The 20,508-nt window shown below is 28.8% G+C and overlaps 1 protein-coding gene across 1 annotated transcript in view; it reads left to right on the top strand.

Moving 5' to 3' along the window:
• The window catches only part of LOC145239829 (Golgi-associated PDZ and coiled-coil motif-containing protein-like), a 460,043-nt gene that overhangs the window by 428,595 nt on the left and 10,940 nt on the right, over positions 1 to 20,508 (top strand). The window contains exons 5-6 of the mRNA XM_080103366.1: positions 489 to 653; positions 15,978 to 16,069. Coding sequence (XP_079959492.1) covers positions 489 to 653; positions 15,978 to 16,069 — 257 coding nt within the window. The remainder of the gene's footprint in view (positions 1 to 488; positions 654 to 15,977; positions 16,070 to 20,508) is intronic.

Raw genomic sequence — 20,508 nt, forward strand, 5'->3', positions numbered from 1 at the left:
GCATATACTACATTTCTGGAGGTGCAATTTAGATCCTTTTTTATTTTGAATGTTTGTGCTGGGTTTTTCAATGTGTATGTGTTACCTTCTATTATTATGTCACATACTCCACATCGCGGTTTGTTGCATTTTGTAATCCCTTTTGTAGTATGTGGGACGAGTTTTGAGCAAGTTAGGATTTGTTTTAAGTTTTTGGGTTGGCGTTTGCTTTTTTTTTTTTTTAAGTTACATCAGCCGAAATGTTGAATAAATTACAACCAAGATGAAAATAGTAGTTTGAATAATCCAAATGATCCCGAGAAACGATTTTTGCGAGAATTTTATGACAAACATAAAAAGTATTATTAGTTAACTCATCACAGTTGACATTTGGCCAATATTTGACACTTTTCGGGTGTTTTACCCGGAAAATAAATTTCAGATTTTAAAATCGCTGTGAAAATTTTCTTTTACTTTTCTTATTAATTTTATTTTTCTTATAATTTTAGGGTGGGAAAGAACATGGCGTCCCTATCCTTATCTCCGAAATCCATCCTGGTCAACCTGCAGAAAGGTGTGAGGGTCTTTATGTTGGTGATGCCATCTTGTCTGTCAACGGACAGGATCTAAGGAATGTTAAACATTCAGAAGCAGTACAAATTCTTTCTCAACAGGTAATTCCACTTTTTGTTCTTTTTTTTTTTTTTTTAAATATCTGGCTCGTTTATTCCAGTGTAGTGGGGCAGATTGCTGAAACAATCTTTCACTTGGTGATACAAGCACCAAAATTGAAATTTTTCAGGTTTGCTTCTGCAGCCATCTTGAAAACTGGCAGCCATTTTGAATTTTCTGATGGCTAACGTTCTTTTCTTAGAATGTATGTTCTGAACGTCATTTGTACCAATTTTGGTGCTTGTATCACTAACTGTAAGATTCTTATGGAATATTGAGATAACCTGCCCCACTATGAAAAATGGCAAGAATTTGGTGCTAGAAATCTTCCAAACATACCCACTCCTCGCATTTATTTTGTCCTCGGTCACCCCTAGGCTGTTATATTATGTCTTGGACAACACCATCCATTCCTATATTCTACTATTCTACCACAACCTGTTTTATTTTTGACATCCCACTTAACCCCCAGTGCCCTTTCACTCCCATTTAGCAACTGGCCTCCTTGTTTTCAGAACACCTGGAAGCAGTATGTGAATTAACATCATCTATGCTGTTATTTCATTTAGTTTTCTAAATCGATCATTGTTTCTTTATCCTATAACTACAAGTGCCGCCTAGGACTCTTAACGTTCTGATCGAGATTAATGTTTAATCTAAACCCGAACAAACCTCATTATTTTTTTTTTTAATGATACCAAGGAAGGTGTATTAATTGACATATATTATTCCTATTTACAATGCCTCCCCACGGGATAGACACAAGGGTCGTTTTTTAATGTAGAGAAAAGAAACAAAAAGTTGAAATTGTCTCAGTCGTGAAGGATTTCTCCTTCACTGACAAGAAATTGAAGTGCAGCATCTGAAGAACAGATATTACACTTTGATCTTAGCCCGATATTGTTATTCAGTTATATTGAATGTTGACTTCAATCCAATCTAGCATTGAATGTTGACTCCAATCCAATCCAGCACGGCCGCAGCCGAGATTAAACTCATTACATGAGTTTGTAGCATAATTCAAATCTTGTCAGTAACTGAATACTTTATGCTTCACCAGGGCTATCAAGGGTATTTTCTATTGTGACGCTATCACTAGATGGGGTGCCTACTACGGCTTAAGAGAGTTCCATTTACCCTCGAGAGAAGGATAGACCATGCCAGTTTCTCAGTCTGGTATTTTACCTCATGGTGCATACAGTGCCTCGCCTTCCCCAATGGTCACCCATCTAATACAAAATTTTTTTGTAATAATGAATCTGTATCATTCAATGGAATGTTATAAACGATATTGGATTTCAGAAAAATAGGTAAAACTTATCAACATTCTAGTACAATCACGTTGACACACTGGTTCTAGCCAGATCACCGTAATTAAGCAATGTTGAGCCTGGCCAGTACCAGATGGGTGACCATTGTGGAAGGCAAGGCACTGTATGCACATTATGAGGATTCAGACATTAATTTTTCTGTGTTTTTTAGATCTCGTAAACGATTGTATTATTTTTTCAAATTAATAATGTTAAACAATAGTTAAAAATCTACTTTATTCATCTAATTGATTATAGGACTTATTTGTGTAGAAAATCCACGGTTTAAAGAACATTTTTATTAATTATTCTTCGTTGTAATATTTAAATATAAAATCGAAAAGTTTTTAAATTTTTACTCGTATGTAATGGTAATATTAAAAAAAGACTGACTCGCGAATGCTTAAACATTGAGTGTTGACTTTTAGATTATTATAAATTTAATTATTATAACATTTAAAAAGTAAATTATCATTGTAACATTTAAAAATTAAGTTATTATAACATATAAAAATTATTATTAGACCATTTAAAAATTAAATTATTATTATAAATTTAAAATTTATTGTTATAACAGTTGAAAATAAAATTATTATTATCATAAAATATAACATCTAAAAATTAAATTATTATTACATTTAAAAATAAAATTATCATCGTAACATTAAAAAATTAAATTTTTATAACATTTAAAAATTAAATTATTATCATAACATTTAAAAATTAAATTATAATAACATTTAAAAATTAGATTATTATTATAACATTTTCAAAATAAATTATTATAACATAATTGAATAATATAAACATTTAAAAATTAAACAATTATAACATTTAAAAATTAAATTATTATAATTTAAATTATTATAACATTTAAAAATTAAATATTCATTATGAAATTTAAAAATTTACTTGTTATAACATTTTAAATGTTAATTATATCATGAATTTTTTAATCTACCATATACAATGATTATCATATTTATTGGCACGGTAAAATAAAAGTTAAATTTTGTCTAATAAATTCTAAAAAAAGGGATTAAATTAAAGAAAATAACAAAGTATATTATGTATTTTTAACTGGCCTTTCCGATGCAGCAATCGGATTTTAGAAAAAATAAATAACAAAGGAACAACAAACATAATTGCAAAAAACCCTTGTTCAAAATTATTGGCACGATTTATTTAATAATCAATTGTATAGCCTTTGGCCTTGATTACCTTCCTCAGTCGCTTTTCATAGTTTACAACCAAGTTGTTGCACTCTTCAGTAGTAATTTTAGCCCACTCTTCCTTACAATAATCCTCCAATTGAATAAGATTCTTAGGCTTCCTTTGCATTACCCTCAATTTTAATGTTCTCCATAAATTTTCAATTGGATTAAGGTCTGGGCTTTGTGATGGCCACTCCAAAACATTAATATGATTGTGCTCAAGCCATTTCTTAGTCAGTTTAGCCGAATGCTTTGGGTCATTATCTTGCATGAACCACCAACGACGACCAAGTGAGAGCTCTTTAGCAGAGTCTTTCAGGTTTTCATCCAATATTTTAACATAATCTTCCTTTTTTATGCTACCTGTGACCTTAACAAGTCGCCCTGGTCCAGAGGCAGCAAAGGATCCCCAAAACATCAAACTGCCTCCACCGTGCTTCACTGTGGGTATGGTGTTCTTAGGCAGGAAAGCTTCGCCAGATTTTCTGTAAATATAAGACACTTTATTATGGCCAAATAACTCTATTTTCGTTTCGTCAGTCCATAGAACACGTTTCCAGAATGCAACATCTTTATCAATATGACGTTTTGCAAAGGCTAGCCTTGCTTTCAGGTGCATAGGCTTCAATAAGGGAGTCTTTCTCGGACGACATGCTTTTAAACCAGCTCTCTTCAAAACTCTACCAACTGTATGTCGAGATACATTCACTCCAGAGGTGCTCTGTTCATCAACAATCTCCCCAACAGAGATCCTTGGGTTTTGTTTTACTTGTCGAACAATTTTCCGTTCATCTCTTGGGGAAAGAATCCTTTTTCTCCCTCTACCCTCTAAACTCATAACGTGGCCTTGCGATTTGAACTTGTTTATTATGACTCTAACAGTGGATTTGGGAAGGTTTAGCTTCTTTGAAATCTTATCATAGCCCTCCCCATTGGTATGGCATGCTACAACAAGCTTCCTGACGTCTTCGCTGTGTTCCTTAGTTTTAACCATGGCGATTGAAAATTATAATTTAGTCACTTATAATAGTTTAAATAAATCGCTATCTAAAAATTATCTGAAAAAAATTATTCACTGAATTAGCGTTAAACAAGCATAATATGGCTATAAAAAAGTTCAGAAAGCACGTAAACCGGAAATTGATTGATATTATACTGATACTAAAAGAAAAACAAAGCCGTGCCAATAATTTTGAACAAGGGTTTTTTGCAATTATGTTTGTTGCTCCTTTGTTATTTATTTTTTCTAAAATCCGATTGCTGCATCGGAAAGGCCAGTTAAAAATACATAATATACTTTGTTATTTTCTTTAATTTAATCCCTTTTTTAGAATTTATTAGACAAAATTTAACTTTTATTTTACCGTGCCAATAAATATGATCATCACTGTATATATATATATATATATATATATATATATATATATATATATACTTCGTTGATCAGCAGGGATAATTGCTGCTTTTTCCTCTTGTGATCTATATTTTTCCTTTTGCAAACGTTCAAACATTGGCCCACCAAATAAAAAAATAGATCGCAAGAGGTACAAACAGGAATTATCATTGCTCTTCAATGAAATATGCATAAGAGAAAAAACGCGACCCAAATATACTAATATATATATATATATATATATATATATATATATATATATATATATATATATATATATATGTATGTGTGTGTGTGTGTAATCATCCACATACAGTACTGTTTTGCTGTTTCACAACATTGCGGCTAGACAAGCAACTACCTCAAGCCAGGATTGAAACCCGATAGCCCAAACGACAGTTGGAGCTTCTAACCATTGCACTATATGGCTGCTGCTATGCGGGATGTGAATTAATAATGCTTTGACATTGTCCAAATACCTAAGCTCAATTTGTTTGCACAAAGAGCATTGCTTCATATGTTAATAGTAATTTGTGTATCAATTCCTAATATGCTCAACCTAAGAGTAATACATATATATATATATATATATATATATATATATATATATATATAAGCTAGGGAGCATTTTCATATAATTATCCACTGACACGTGTTTCATTGTCTATGACACATCAGAGTGGCTGATATATATATAATCAGCCACTTTGATATGTCGTAGACGATGAAACACGTGTCAGTGGATAATTATATTTTGAAAACAATATATATGCCGCACCCCATTTGGGGGTACCAAATTGGTAAAAGGGAAAATTATTTCCAACACTCATTTAGGTAAAAATGCACTTCCGTATACATAATTGAATTCATTTAAAACGTATAACAAAAACAAATAAATAACATCTCTCTCTCTCTCTCACTCTCTCTCTCTCTCTCTATATATATATATATATATATAGATAGATAGATAGATAGATAGATAGATAGATAGAATGTGTTTCTTACTCAATTTTGTTTGAAAAATGGCTAACTATAACTTTGAATATATATGTTATGTAGTATAACTAATAGTTTTATATTACTACATAACATATATATATATATATATATATATATATATATATATATATATTGTGTAGTATAATGTAATGTTATAGTATAACTACACAATCTCTCTCTCTCTCTATATATATATATATATATATATATATATAGAGAGAGAGAGAGAGAGAGAGAATGCGTTTCATCCACTGTTGAAGTAAATACTTAAAGTTTACGCATAAAATTATACTTTCGTATATTAATTCATGTGCTTAAATGAAGTAGTTTTGAGGATTGGCTTATTCTGTGGAAAGCAACCATTTTTAAGTCGCCTAACGAGGACATCTGTCTGAAACATTAGCATATCCAGTGTCGTAACCTTGTAAATTTGTTTGTATCAATAAAAAAATATTTTGCTCTTTTTTGTATTGAGCACTCTTAATAACCTCGTTAAATTCATTAGTTATCACTCTTGTATACCTATAACCTGGTGTATATATATATAAGTTAGAAAAAACATTTCATCCAAGGCCTGAAAATTGTTAAACAAAATGTTTTTACTATAGGCTTTAAAAATATAGGTACAAGATTCAATTTGAAATTTATTTATCTTCAAAGTGCACTTTTATAAATTTTACAAAGTAAGGTATAAAAATTTAATTTAAATTTAATCAAAAAATTACCTGGGATTTATTTTATATAATGTACATTCTGTTGCACTTTAAAAAAAAAATAATTGAAAATTTTATATCTACATCATTAATTGCTAGATGAAAGATAATGTTTTTAAATTGCAACAAAATATACATTACATAAAATAAATCCAAGGTAATTTTTTGATTCAATTTAAATTAAATTTTTATACCTTACTTTGTAAAATTTATAAAAATTGAATCTTGTACCTTTATTTTTAAAGCTTATAGTAAAAACATTTTGTTTAACAATTTTCATGCCTTGGATGAAATGCTTTTCTAACTTGTATCTTATCTTTTTACGATTATATTTCAAAACTCTCCTTCTCTCTATTTCAGTTTGTATTTCTCCTCACATCACAACTCATTTTTGCAACCCCCTCTTTGTATTATTACAGGTCTTAATATTCTTACTGCTTCAGTTTGTATTTCTCCCCACACCACAACTCATTTTTTGCAACCCCCTCTTTGTAAGACAGGTCTGAATCTGAATTTTTTTTAACAAAATCTTTAAAATAACTTTTTAGATTAAATTTTTTAAAACTTCTTTCAGAATAGAAAATTTTTAAAATTTAATAAGGAACATATTTCATATAGATTTCATTAACAAATATTCAGTACATAACGAGAAAAATAGAGATGAAAATTTCAAAAAGACGGTATAACTGGTTACGCTCAATAGTAGTCCTCGCCAGCGAAAGTCTTCATTATTGTTATTCTATTATTATTATTTAAAACATTTTGTGTCCTGCTCTTTCGTGCGAGGACTAATATATATATATATATAATATAAAGCTGAATGTGTGTGTGTGTGTCTGGTCACGAATAGGCTCCTATGTGGTTGACTATTTTAAAAAACTGATTACATATAATGATAGAAGATGTATCGAGACACAGGAATGGGTATGTTTGATCTGGCAGAATGGTGGTTCATTAAAATTGTGGGCTCTGCGTTCGCGCCTAGTCCACAAAGTATGGAAATAAAACATTTAAAAATTAAAAAAAAAAAACGTTTACAAGTGTTTTTGATATAGATGTACATAAGAATACTTTGATAAGTATGTTTCAACTTAAATAGGGATGGCATAATAAAATTGTGGGGTCTGCGTTCACGCCTGGCCTCCATAGAATGGAAATAGGCACAAACTTTAATAAAGACTTTTCATATCTATCTGCGTAAGTATACTTTGATAATTATGTTTCAGTTTGAAGAAATATGGTATAATAAGATTATGGGGTGTTCGTTCGCACCTGACCTTCATAGAATGGAAATATGCCACAAAGTTTAACAAGTTTTTTTTAATATAGATCCACAGGATATTGTGATAAGTGTTTCAGTGTGAACAGGTATGGTATAATAAATTATGGGGTTTATCTATTTTATTTTTACTTTCATCATATTTTGCTTTGGTTTTGATACCCTCAAATTCGAAGCTATCTCTTTACAACCCTTCTTTTTCATAACCTATCATACTTTTATAAATCAGAGTCCATTTTCTGTAGGCTGTTTTTGAACCCAGTCAACGACGGGTACTTTTGCTAGTGTATATATATATATATATATATATATATATATATATATATATATATATATCACTAACCTTGCATCAGTATATATACATGTGTGAGCTAATGAATAGTTAGACATCTTTCAAGGATATTTCATTGAATACTACATTATCTATCAAGTCTATTGATCGTTTTCATTTAATTTTAAATTTCACAAGTCATGGTATAAAGTAAATAAAGATGTTACTGACTGGGATTTTCCTTATTTCTCCAGCTTCCGACTTCCTCTGAGTCCTTTTCCTTAGGGATTGCAAAACAGATGCACGCGGTCCAATCAAATGTTTATATTTGAATATTGAAAATCACCTCCTCCCTTCCCGTTGAACATTCAATTGCTTTTCCAACAAGTAGTAGAGCGAAACAAAAATAAGATAAGCCCACCCAAATTTGATGGAGAGAGAAGATTCAGTATTTGGCTCTGGTTGTTACCATTGTCTTTTTTTTTATGCTAACCGTTTGGCATCTGCATGCTTGAGGATCTACTTATGTTGGAGTTAAGTCTGATGAGAATCTCTTGACTGACTAGCCTTGGTTCTTAAATGGATTTGTTAGGATATGTTAATCGTAGTTTCTTCACTGTGGTAAGAAATTTAAGCTTGGTACTTGAAGTGTTGTTACAATCTCTCAGCCAATGTAAAACTCTGCTAACATTTAACTTTTTCACATTCTGTTGAAAATTATCTATGTCTAAAATCTCAATCCTGTCAGGAATTACCAAAAAATCACTAAAATCTTTTCTTTTCTTTTTTACCACTTAAATGTTTAAAATGCCGTTACTTTTAGACAAATTCTTATGTATACTTGACCATTCCTTTTGGCTAAGAAGGGCGCCATCCATTCACAAGCATCCCTTCATTTTCTTCCATATAAGTATCACTCTCACAAGACATCAACCTGCTTGTTTTCGGTTTTAAACAAACCGGAAACAGTGAATGCCCTTTTTTCTTTTCTTTTTTAACTCACGTTCACTCTTACCAAGGCATATTGCCACTTGAACATAAGAGGCTACTATTTAGGACCATACCGAGGAAAGATTAACAAGATCTTGCTTTACATTACATTTAAACCTGCATATTAGTACAGTCAGAGAAGCAGATTACAGGAAAGGAATTCTAGCTGTTCAAGAGAAGAAACTATTAGAGTAGAAAGCCTTGTTCTTTAGAAGGAGTTGGGAGTCTTACTAACCTGCTTTGGTTTTTATTGTTCCAGTCTTCACTTTGAATGAACTTGTACATACAGTTATAAATTCAATAAAAATTTTATGGTACTGTCAAAATATTTTAAATAGGATGACCCTTGGAGTAAATGTAGCATCATGGTAACTGCAATGATTCTAGCTAAGAATAGGATAGACAAATAGTCTACATAAAAGATGAACAACAGCGTCTGTTTCCTCACATTTTTGATGACCTTGTGCCTAATTTGTTAAAATATGTATTGTATATATTTGTAAATAAATAATTCACCGTTTCTGAATTTTTGAGATGAGGAATAATCATTTGAATTCTTTAGATTAATGATTTCATCTTGAGTGTTATTTTCACAATGTTCTGGTTGGTGTAAAATCCGAAACTTCTTCAGGTGCTTCATTATTTAATGTTTGTTTAACACTTTATTGTTTATTGAATTAAGAAAAGTTCCCAATGCAAGGTAGAGAACTCTTCCCAATTCTTTAGATAAAAATATAACATTATTTCAAAATGTTGTTGTTTGATGATAACTCAAATAATTTATTCAATGAAATACAGGGTGGAACGATAAAATTGTCTCCATAGAAAAGACGTCATCATACCATTTCCATTCAATGAATTTTTGAAGGAATAAACTTTTGGTCTCTCTCATTGTGAACGAACCTCTTTCCCTCATAAAACCTTTAAAACTGCCACCAAGCCATCTTTTGTTTCCATGCGTGTGTTATCCATCTGACTTAAACAGACACCAGACCAGTCACTTCTTATTAATTATGTTTTACATATAACATATCCAAAAGTATCATTATTCTTAAGTGGTATATAGACACCTAGCAAAACTGAAATTTGCTAAATATTTATTAAATGATACTTATTGTTAAAATTTAAAAAAAAAAGGATATATCTGAATTTTCAAGAATAGCTTCCACTTCCTTTTAATCCCTTAACATAAAACAAAATACATTAAATATTGCCCATATTTTGGACTCTTTACACCTAGCAGCTGTGTTCCAAAATTCATAATGATCAGTTAATCAGTTTGGGAGTGTACATACAAATATATAAACATATCCACATACCTCACTTTATATAGATAACTATACGTACATCCATGCACATGCAGAGTGCATCTGATATTTGTTTGCAACTTGAGTCATTTTGTTTTCATAACTTGTGCTGTCAAATTCACTTGGTGAACCTACTTTTGGCTTTGATGATAGCCTAGAGTCAGCCTCAGAACTAACCACAGGCCTTTGTCACTGTCTCTTGAACTTATCCCCTAAAGGCTTTGGTGATCCTGTCTTGTCCTTTATGTTGCAGTTGGATCTATTGCTGTCTCATTCCACAATCAGAAATCAGGTGGGACAGTGCAATCGGGTAAGCTGGATTGGCAGTGTGGTCGATGAAGTTCTCTGAACGCCAGGCCTGACTAGTACGGCATATTTCTAAGTATTGCTGCCAAATGTATTGCCTTCCTGTTGCTACATGGTCGATCCAGAGTTTCACTATTTAACACAGAATGCCGTCCTCAGGGAAGAATTGGACTCACATGACTTCCCTTTCATTAATGAACTCCAGCATTTTGATATCGTCAGATTCTTGATCACAAGTTTTTCTCTTCAATTTCATCTCGGAGTCAACTCTTAAATTTTTCGATTCCTTATTTTTTTTTTACCTTTTTTATGATATTTTAATTTATGCAGATTTTGTATATATTATTACAGAGTCAATTTTCTATCGATTCATATGACTTGAGCACATCAGCTTGAATCGAAACCGAAACCAAAACTTATGAAGGAAAAACTTTCTTCAGAAAAAGTATGAAAGCACTTAATGTAAGGAGCTAACAAGAACGAAAGATGATTATCGCCAAGACGGGAGATACCTAGGTAATATAGGTAGGAGGAAAACAGTCAGTAGGAAGAAAGTTCCACAAACATATAGTTCATAGAAAGAAGCTGCAGGAAGCTGTATTACAATGAAGTATCGAAACAGCAAATTGATGAAGATAACTAGACCAACGAGTCAAACGAGCTGGAACAAAGGAAGCAGGAAATAATTCTGAAAACCATTCACCATAATAGCATTTATAGAAAAGACTGAGGTTAGCAACATCATCTGTGAGAGAGAGGTTGCAGAGAAGAAGAATAGGTGGTAATTAGTCAAATTATAGATTCGTTTCTGCACTTTAGCAGCAACCCTCTCTACTATCTTTTTGCTGGCACTGAGGAAAGTCTGAAAAAAAAACATGTCTTTTTGATGTAGATTTTGTGTCTCTTCCAAAAATATGGAGGTTTAAAATTTTCTAGAATCAATTATTATAATTTTATATATTGATTTGATTAGGAATACAAACATTAATTCCAGTCAGTGCCGTGCTAGGTATTGAAGTAAATTAAAAATAGTATTGAATAAAATGAGAAGAGAGTGAGTATTGAATGAAATGAAAAAATAGTATTGAATGAAATGAAAAAATAGTATTGAATGAAATAAAAACAATAGTATTGAATGAAATGAAAAAATAGTATTGAATGACATGAAAAAATAGTATTGAATGAAATGAAAAAATAGTATTGAATGAAATGAAAAAAGTCTTGAATGAAATGAAAAATAGTATTGAATGAAATGAAAAAATAGTATTGTATGAGATGAAAAAATAGTATTGTATGAAATGAAAAAATAGTCTTGAATGAAATAAAAACAATAGTCTTGAATGAAATGAAAAAATAGTATTGAATGAAATGAAAAAAAAAAGTCTTAAATGAAATGAAAAAATAGTCTTGAATGAAATGAAAAAATAGTCTTAAATGAAATAAAAACAATAGTCTTGAATGAAATGAAAAAATAGTATTGAATGAAATGAAAAAATAGTCTTGAATGAAATGAAAAAATAGTCTTGAATGAAATGAAAAAATAGTCTTGAATGAAATGAAAAAATAGTATTGAATGAAATGAAAAAAAATAGTCTTAAATGAAATGAAAAAATAGTCTTGAATGAAATGAAAAAATAGTCTTAAATGAAATAAAAACAATAGTCTTGAATGAAATGAAAAAATAGTATTGTATGAAATGAAAAAATAGTCTTGAATGAAATGAAAAAATAGTCTTGAATGAAATGAAAAAGTAGTCTTAAATGAAATAAAAACAATAGTCTTGAATGAAATGAAAAAATAGTATTGAATGAAATGAAAAAATAGTCTTGAATGAAATGAAAAAATAGTCTTGAATGAAATGAAAAAATAGTCTTAAATGAAATGAAAAAATAGTCTTGAATGAAATGAAAAAATAGTCTTAAATGAAATGAAAACAATAGTCTTGAATGAAATGAAAAAATAGTATTGAATGAAATGAAAAAAAATAGTCTTAAATGAAATGAAAAAAATAGTCTTGAATGAAATGAAAAAATAGTCTTAAATGAAATAAAAACAATAGTCTTGAATGAAATGAAAAAATAGTATTGTATGAAATGAAAAAATAGTCTTAAATGAAATGAAAAAATAGTCTTGAATGAAATGAAAAAATAGTCTTAAATGAAATGAAAACAATAGTCTTGAATGAAATGAAAAAATAGTCTTGAATGAAATAAAAACAATAGTCTTGAATGAAATGAAAAAATAGTCTTGAATGAAATGAAAAAATAGTCTTAAATGAAATGAAAACTATAGTCTTGAATGAAATGAAAAAATAGTCTTGAATGAAATGAAAAAATAGTCTTAAATGAAATAAAAACAATAGTCTTGAATGAAATGAAAAAATAGTCTTGAATGAAATGAAAAAATAGTCTTGAATGAAATGAAAAAATAGTCTTGAATGAAATGAAAAAATAGTCTTAAATGAAATGAAAACTATAGTCTTGAATGAAATGAAAAAATAGTCTTGAATGAAATGAAAAAATAGTCTTAAATGAAATAAAAACAATAGTCTTGAATGAAATGAAAAAATAGTCTTGAATGAAATGAAAACAATAGTCTTGAATGAAATGAAAAAATAGTCTTGAATGAAATGAAAAAATAGTCTTAAATGAAATGAAAAAATAGTCTTAAATGAAATGAAAACTATAGTCTTGAATGAAATGAAAAAATAGTCTTGAATGAAATGAAAAAATAGTCTTGAATGAAATGAAAACTATAGTCTTGAATGAAATGAAAAAATAGTCTTGAATGAAATGAAAAAATAGTCTTAAATGAAATGAAAAAATAGTCTTAAATGAAATGAAAACTATAGTCTTGAATGAAATGAAAAAATAGTCTTGAATGAAATGAAAAAATAGTCTTAAATGAAATAAAAACAATAGTCTTGAATGAAATGAAAAAATAGTCTTGAATGAAATGAAAAAATAGTCTTGAATGAAATGAAAAAATAGTCTTGAATGAAATGAAAAAATAGTCTTAAATGAAATGAAAACTATAGTCTTGAATGAAATGAAAAAATAGTCTTGAATGAAATGAAAAATAGTCTTAAATGAAATAAAAACAATAGTCTTGAATGAAATGAAAAAATAGTCTTGAATGAAATGAAAACAATAGTCTTGAATGAAATGAAAAAATAGTCTTAAATGAAATGAAAAAATAGTCTTGAATGAAATAAAAACAATAGTCTTGAATGAAATGAAAAAATAGTCTTGAATGAAATAAAAACAATAGTCTTGAATGAAATGAAAAAATAGTCTTAAATGAAATGAAAACAATAGTCTTAAATGAAATAAAAACAATAGTCTTGAATGAAATGAAAAAATAGTATTGTATGAAATGAAAAAATAGTCTTGAATGAAATGAAAAAATAGTCTTGAATGAAATGAAAAAATAGTCTTAAATGAAATGAAAACAATAGTCTTAAATGAAATGAAAAAATAGTCTTGAATGAAATAAAAACAATAGTCTTGAATGAAATGAAAAAATAGTCTTGAATGAAATAAAAACAATAGTCTTGAATGAAATGAAAAAATAGTCTTAAATGAAATGAAAACAATAGTCTTAAATGAAATAAAAACAATAGTATTGAATGAAATGAAAAAATAGTATTGTATGAAATGAAAAAATAGTCTTGAATGAAATGAAAAAATAGTCTTAAATGAAATGAAAACAATAGTCTTGAATGAAATGAAAAAATAGTCTTGAATGAAATGAAAAAATAGTCTTAAATGAAATGAAAACTATAGTCTTGAATGAAATGAAAAAATAGTCTTGAATGAAATGAAAAAATAGTCTTAAATGAAATAAAAACAATAGTCTTGAATGAAATGAAAAAATAGTCTTGAATGAAATGAAAACAATAGTCTTGAATGAAATGAAAAAATAGTCTTGAATGAAATGAAAAAATAGTCTTAAATGAAATGAAAACTATAGTCTTGAATGAAATGAAAAAATAGTCTTGAATGAAATGAAAAAATAGTCTTGAATGAAATAAAAACAATAGTCTTGAATGAAATGAAAAAATAGTCTTGAATGAAATGAAAACAATAGTCTTGAATGAAATGAAAAAATAGTCTTGAATGAAATGAAAAAATAGTCTTGAATGAAATGAAAAAATAGTCTTAAATGAAATAAAAACAATAGTATTGAATGAAATGAAAAAATAGTCTTAAATGAAATAAAAACAATAGTCTTGAATGAAATGAAAAAATAGTCTTGAATGAAATGAAAAAATAGTCTTGAATGAAATGAAAACTATAGTCTTGAATGAAATGAAAAAATAGTCTTGAATGAAATGAAAAAATAGTCTTGAATGAAATGAAAACAATAGTCTTGAATGAAATGAAAAAATAGTCTTGAATGAAATGAAAAAATAGTCTTGAATGAAATGAAAAAATAGTCTTGAATGAAATGAAAAAATAGTCTTGAATGAAATGAAAACTATAGTCTTGAATGAAATGAAAAAATAGTCTTGAATGAAATGAAAAAATAGTCTTAAATGAAATGAAAACAATAGTCTTAAATGAAATAAAAACAATAGTATTGAATGAAATGAAAAAATAGTATTGTATGAAATGAAAAAATAGTCTTGAATGAAATGAAAAAATAGTCTTGAATGAAATGAAAAAATAGTCTTGAATGAAATGAAAACTATAGTCTTGAATGAAATGAAAAAATAGTCTTAAATGAAATAAAAACAATAGTATTGAATGAAATGAAAAAATAGTATTGTATGAAATGAAAAAATAGTCTTGAATGAAATGAAAACAATAGTCTTGAATGAAATAAAAACAATAGTCTTGAATGAAATGAAAAAATAGTCTTAAATGAAATGAAAAAATAGTCTTGAATGAAATGAAAAAATAGTCTTTAATGAAATGAAAACAATAGTCTTAAATGAAATGAAAACAATAGTATTGAATGAAATGAAAAAATAGTCTTGAATGAAATGAAAACAATAGTATTGAATGAAATGAAAAAATAGTCTTAAATGAAATAAAAACAATAGTCTTGAATGAAATGAAAAAATAGTCTTGAATGAAATGAAAAAATAGTCTTGAATGAAATAACAACAATAGTCTTGAATGAAATGAAAAAATAGTATTGAATGAAATGAAAAAAAATAGTCTTAAATGAAATGAAAAAATAGTATTGTATGAAATGAAAAAATAGTATTGAATGAAATGAAAAAATAGAATTGAATGAAATGAAAAAATAGTTGCAAAAATAAAAAAATAATATAAAAAAAATTAGCAGTTGAAAATTTCAAACAAATATAGTCCATATCTTGTATACATGCTATTATCACTGCTATTTTATTATTAGATTGGGTTATTGTTTGGAAGAGATGAAGAAATATAAAATATAATAGATTGTTAAGGTTTTGCATAACTAAAATACATTTGGTTTTCATAAATGTTTGTTGGAATATGTTTTAAATTAATAAATGTTTCACGTTTAACATTTTCTTCTTTTACTTCTTTTAATTACTAATTAATCTTCAAGCAAGGTGAAATCGAGTTGGAAGTTGTGTTCGTGGCTCCTGATGAAGACAGCGATGATGAAAATCACGAATATGAGGATGAAAATGGATTTCGGTAAAATTCATATACATTTTTTTTTTCACTTTTTATTTGCAATTTCTTACATTCTCTTATACTAGCAGGACGTGTGGAAATTCCACAACGGACTCTTTCATATGTAATATATTGATGTTGGTATTCTGTGAATGCTCAACGTAAATTGAGACGCCCTGATATTATTGTACCTATTTACTATGCCTCCCCACGAGACAGAGTTAGACACCAGGGTCGTTCTTATGTTAAAACTGCAAAAGTATTTATCTAAGTTAGCAGATACGCCAGCGTAGCCCGGTCATGAAATATACTTAAATATGATATTTTGATTTATGGAGATTTTGTATACACTCATGAGCAAAAAAAAAAAAAAAAAAAAATGGGCCAAGAGTGAAAGAAGGAAGAAATCGATTTTTCAATATTTTTCCATGAATTTTTGTTAATTTTAACTGAAAATTTCTATTTTGCAGATCATTATTATTATAGTATATAATAATAAGTGAAAAATTAATCCTAAAAATGGTAAGACCACATCTTGGCGAGGATATAAAAAACCGAATTGTAGGATTAAGATAGTCCAAAATGACTTACAAGCAGATTTTTGATATTTTAAGAAAAGAAAATGTGAAAACATCTCTTTCTGCAGTGAAGCGAATTGGTCAAAGGTTCGAAGTCGAATGCTCGGTAAAATGGAAATCTGGATCTTGTCGCCCTAAAGCATCCACTTTGAAGAACGACCACATGTTTAAATCAACTGTTTGGTAGGATCGAAAGAAAACTTATTTTGACCATAGCAAAGAATTCAAATCAGGGGCTGGAAATTATCTGTTTAGATATACAATATTTAGACGAATGGAAGAAATAGGATTTTCTTCTAAAAGGTGTGCAAAGAAGCCATTTTTATCTAAGAAGAACATCAATGATAGAAAGAGATTTTTTACATGTTATGGCAAGAAAGATACAAGTTCAAGGATGTTTTCTAGTCAGATGAATCAAGATTTTGTCTTGTTAGTGATGCTTCCTAACGGTGCAGTCAAAGAACTCGAGAAAGATTTTCGCTAAGTTGCATGAAAACGACAGTTAACACGGGAATAGACGGATAATGGTATGGGGAACTTTGATTGCAGCAGAAGTTGAGGAACTTATTTGATGTTGGACATCAATCAATGCAAAGGAATATATTTGAATATTAGAAACAGGACTGTTACCAAGTATCCAGGAGCTGGGAATATCCCAGAACAGTTTTTTCAACTTGATAATGCCTCTGCACACACTGCTAAAGTCACAAAAAAATGGTTTCCTGATAATTCAATTGATGTGATGTTTTGTCCAGGTCAAAGCCCCGATTTAAACCCAATTGAGAATATTTGGTCCATAATATTTCGTGCATTGGTTGGAAGAACGTTTTTGAACAATGACAAACTGTGGGAAACTGTGCAAAGCGAGTGGAATAGTATCTCCTCTTCACAGTGTTCCACTTTGGTTGAGAGCATGTCTAAAAGGATTGATCTTTTAAAGAAACCAAAAGGGAATGCGATTCCATATTAAGCATTTATTAAAGTAAATGTCTTGTTCTGTGTTATTAGTCTCGTTTACGTTTCCATGTTCAATTGTTCTTTTTCAGTATAGCTTTTAGTGCAATAAAATTTGTTTGGCCCATTTTTTTTGCTCACGAGTGTATATTATTATTGAGTCAATTTTTTTATTGATTCTTATATATTATAAAGTTCTGATTTCAAAAATAAAAAATCATATCCATATGACTTGGATGCATAAGCTTAAACCGAAACAAAAACCAAAACTTGTGAAGAAAAAAAAAAAATATATATATATATATATATATATATATATTATTTAGGCAGGATGTTTTCATTCAGACAAGTATTGTTAAATAGCACAGAGTGTTCTTGCTTAATAAGCTTTCTTTGTAGTGTTCCAATTTTTCTAATAGGCTTTCTTATTTCTCGGTTGAATCTGTGTAATAAAGTTCCATAGCCGTCTTGGTCAATCTGTTTTTTGTTTTTTTTTGTTGTTGTTCTTTGTAAGTACTTTCGACAGAGTTTTCAACAGTCGTTTTCAGGCAGTTTTGATTATTGTTCGTTTAAAATCTGGATGCTTTTATAGGCTTCAGTTAAAATTATATTTAAATTTCTTGAATTAGTGAAGCGTCTTGTATGTAAAAAGAATATATATATATATATATATATATATATATATATATATATATATATATATACACGTTTTTGAACGTGGTAAGAACGTGGCTAAAATAAATGAACAATGATTTTAAAAGTGTGATTTACAAGATGGTATAGAATTTACAGTTTTTTTTTAAATTTTAATAATTTATAACTTTACATTACAACACACATACACACATATATATATAGATAGATAGATATACATGTAACTATATATGTGTATACATATATATATTAGATGGTTACGTACCAAGGTACTTCAAAATGTTACTACTATTTTCAACATTTACATAGTTTATTTTTGGTTTTTAGTTTTTATATAAAGTGCTTCCAGTATTTTTAATCTTTTAACGTTTGAATTCATATGGAGGATTTTTTGTATTTTCCACTAGAACCTTTCTGAACTGAAAATGTGGGCAGCCATGTTGTTTTAGGTGTTGAGAAATTGAGCTTGTGTCGGCAAGGTGTTGGGTCAATCGTCTGGACAATGTATTAGTCATGTGTCCAATGTAGCTATTGGTGTTGGAGATGCATTCTCCCAAAGGACATTTGAATTGATAGATTACATTGGTTTCATCGATTGATTTTGTTGTCCGGGAAGTGTTATTTTAATTATAAGGTTAGCAGTTGTTAATTTATCATAGTAAATGATAAATCGGATCTTATTATTATTGACTGGGGATATATATTGATGTATTATATTTCTTAGTACCTTTTCATCTGATTTAAAGTTGTGGTGTAGTTGGTTGCGATAGAATATATTGATGGGGTGGGGATTGTAAACTTGGTTATTATTTAGTAGTTCAAGAAATTTAAATATAATTTTTATTGGAGCATATAAAAGCATCCAGATTTTAAACAAACAATAATCAAAACTGCCTGGCATATAAGAAGAAGAAAAAGAAAAACAGGGGAAAGAACCAAAAAAAAAAAAAAAAAAAACTGTCCAATTTCCTGAAGATGAATATTTTATTGCTCAAAAATTTGAAAGAAAAAAGTTCAATTTCAATTTTTAATGAATAGCAATATTTATCAAAAACAATTCACACTCGTCTCGTCTTTCTAACCGTTAAATCTTAAATTTAAGTATATTTTTTAGCTCCTTAAGTGACTTCATACTTTAACTGGAACGATTTCTATAAATGAAATAAAATAAATAAAATTTAAAGCAATGGCGACTTTTGATTGTTTTTTTTTTTTTTTACACATTTTTTATGTAAATCATTCCAGACAAGCTGGATATAAGGAGCTTAAAACACGTTAAGATAAAAAAAAAAATAGCCAATGATAAGTATTAGGTGGACATCAATTTTCCCCCCTTTGTCAGAAACATGGATCATGGAATGTGAGAACTAAAAGACAAAATAAGGAAAGCAAGAATTACAAAGCTGCTGAAAGTAAATCCAAGGTTGATTTTTACTCTGCAATTTTTCATAAATTTTTATATGAGGGTTGATAATTGATATGGTTTAAATTATTCAGACTTCTATTCGCATTTTTAAAAAAATGACATGTGGTGCAATGGATAAAAGCATTGGTTAACAATCAGTTTTAACTGATAGTCTTCTGGAGAGTGAAGTTTCAATCCATACTACACGTGATTATAATTAGAAATAAGATTTTTTAAAATTAGGCTTCTACCTGATTATGGATGATAGAATAAGAACAATCTACCCATAGAATAAAGGGTCTGTGAAATTCCATATATATTATCGAGTTTGGAAAGCTACACTAGAAGAAGGTTGAAATATTATGAAATTAACAACTGAGACGAGAATAGTGGTCAAGATAATCCAAATTTAGTTCTATAAATAACTAGCAGAAAGATCCGGTGTTGCTCGGGATTGAATGATCATCACTGCTATGTACATCATCACTATGTTCATGACACAGTATTACTTTGTTTTAATTACCTTCCCCCCTTATTTCCGTTTCACCCTCCTCCCCTCAACATATTCGGAAAAAAAAGCTGAAATGTTGGAAAACTCTCAGAATTGGTATCTTATACAGATCGTCTGAATTTCATTGAAATTGGATACACGTATTTGAAGTTTTAAACCTGTTCTGTCCCCATTGGTCACTTAGATGTATGCTTGCGTAAAAGTGAAAAGGAAAATTGTGTAGTCACATTGAAATTGGATACACGCATTTGAAGTTTTAAACGTGTTCTGTCCCCATTGGTCACTTAGATGTATGCTTGCGTAAAAGTGAAAAGGAAAATTACCTAGTCACATGATCAATGCACAATTAAAAAGTAAT

The sequence above is a fragment of the Euprymna scolopes genome, chromosome 19, assembly GCF_053919585.1.
Source record: "Euprymna scolopes isolate OS-2025 chromosome 19, ASM5391958v1, whole genome shotgun sequence".
Taxonomy (NCBI): Eukaryota; Metazoa; Mollusca; class Cephalopoda; order Sepiida; family Sepiolidae; genus Euprymna; species Euprymna scolopes.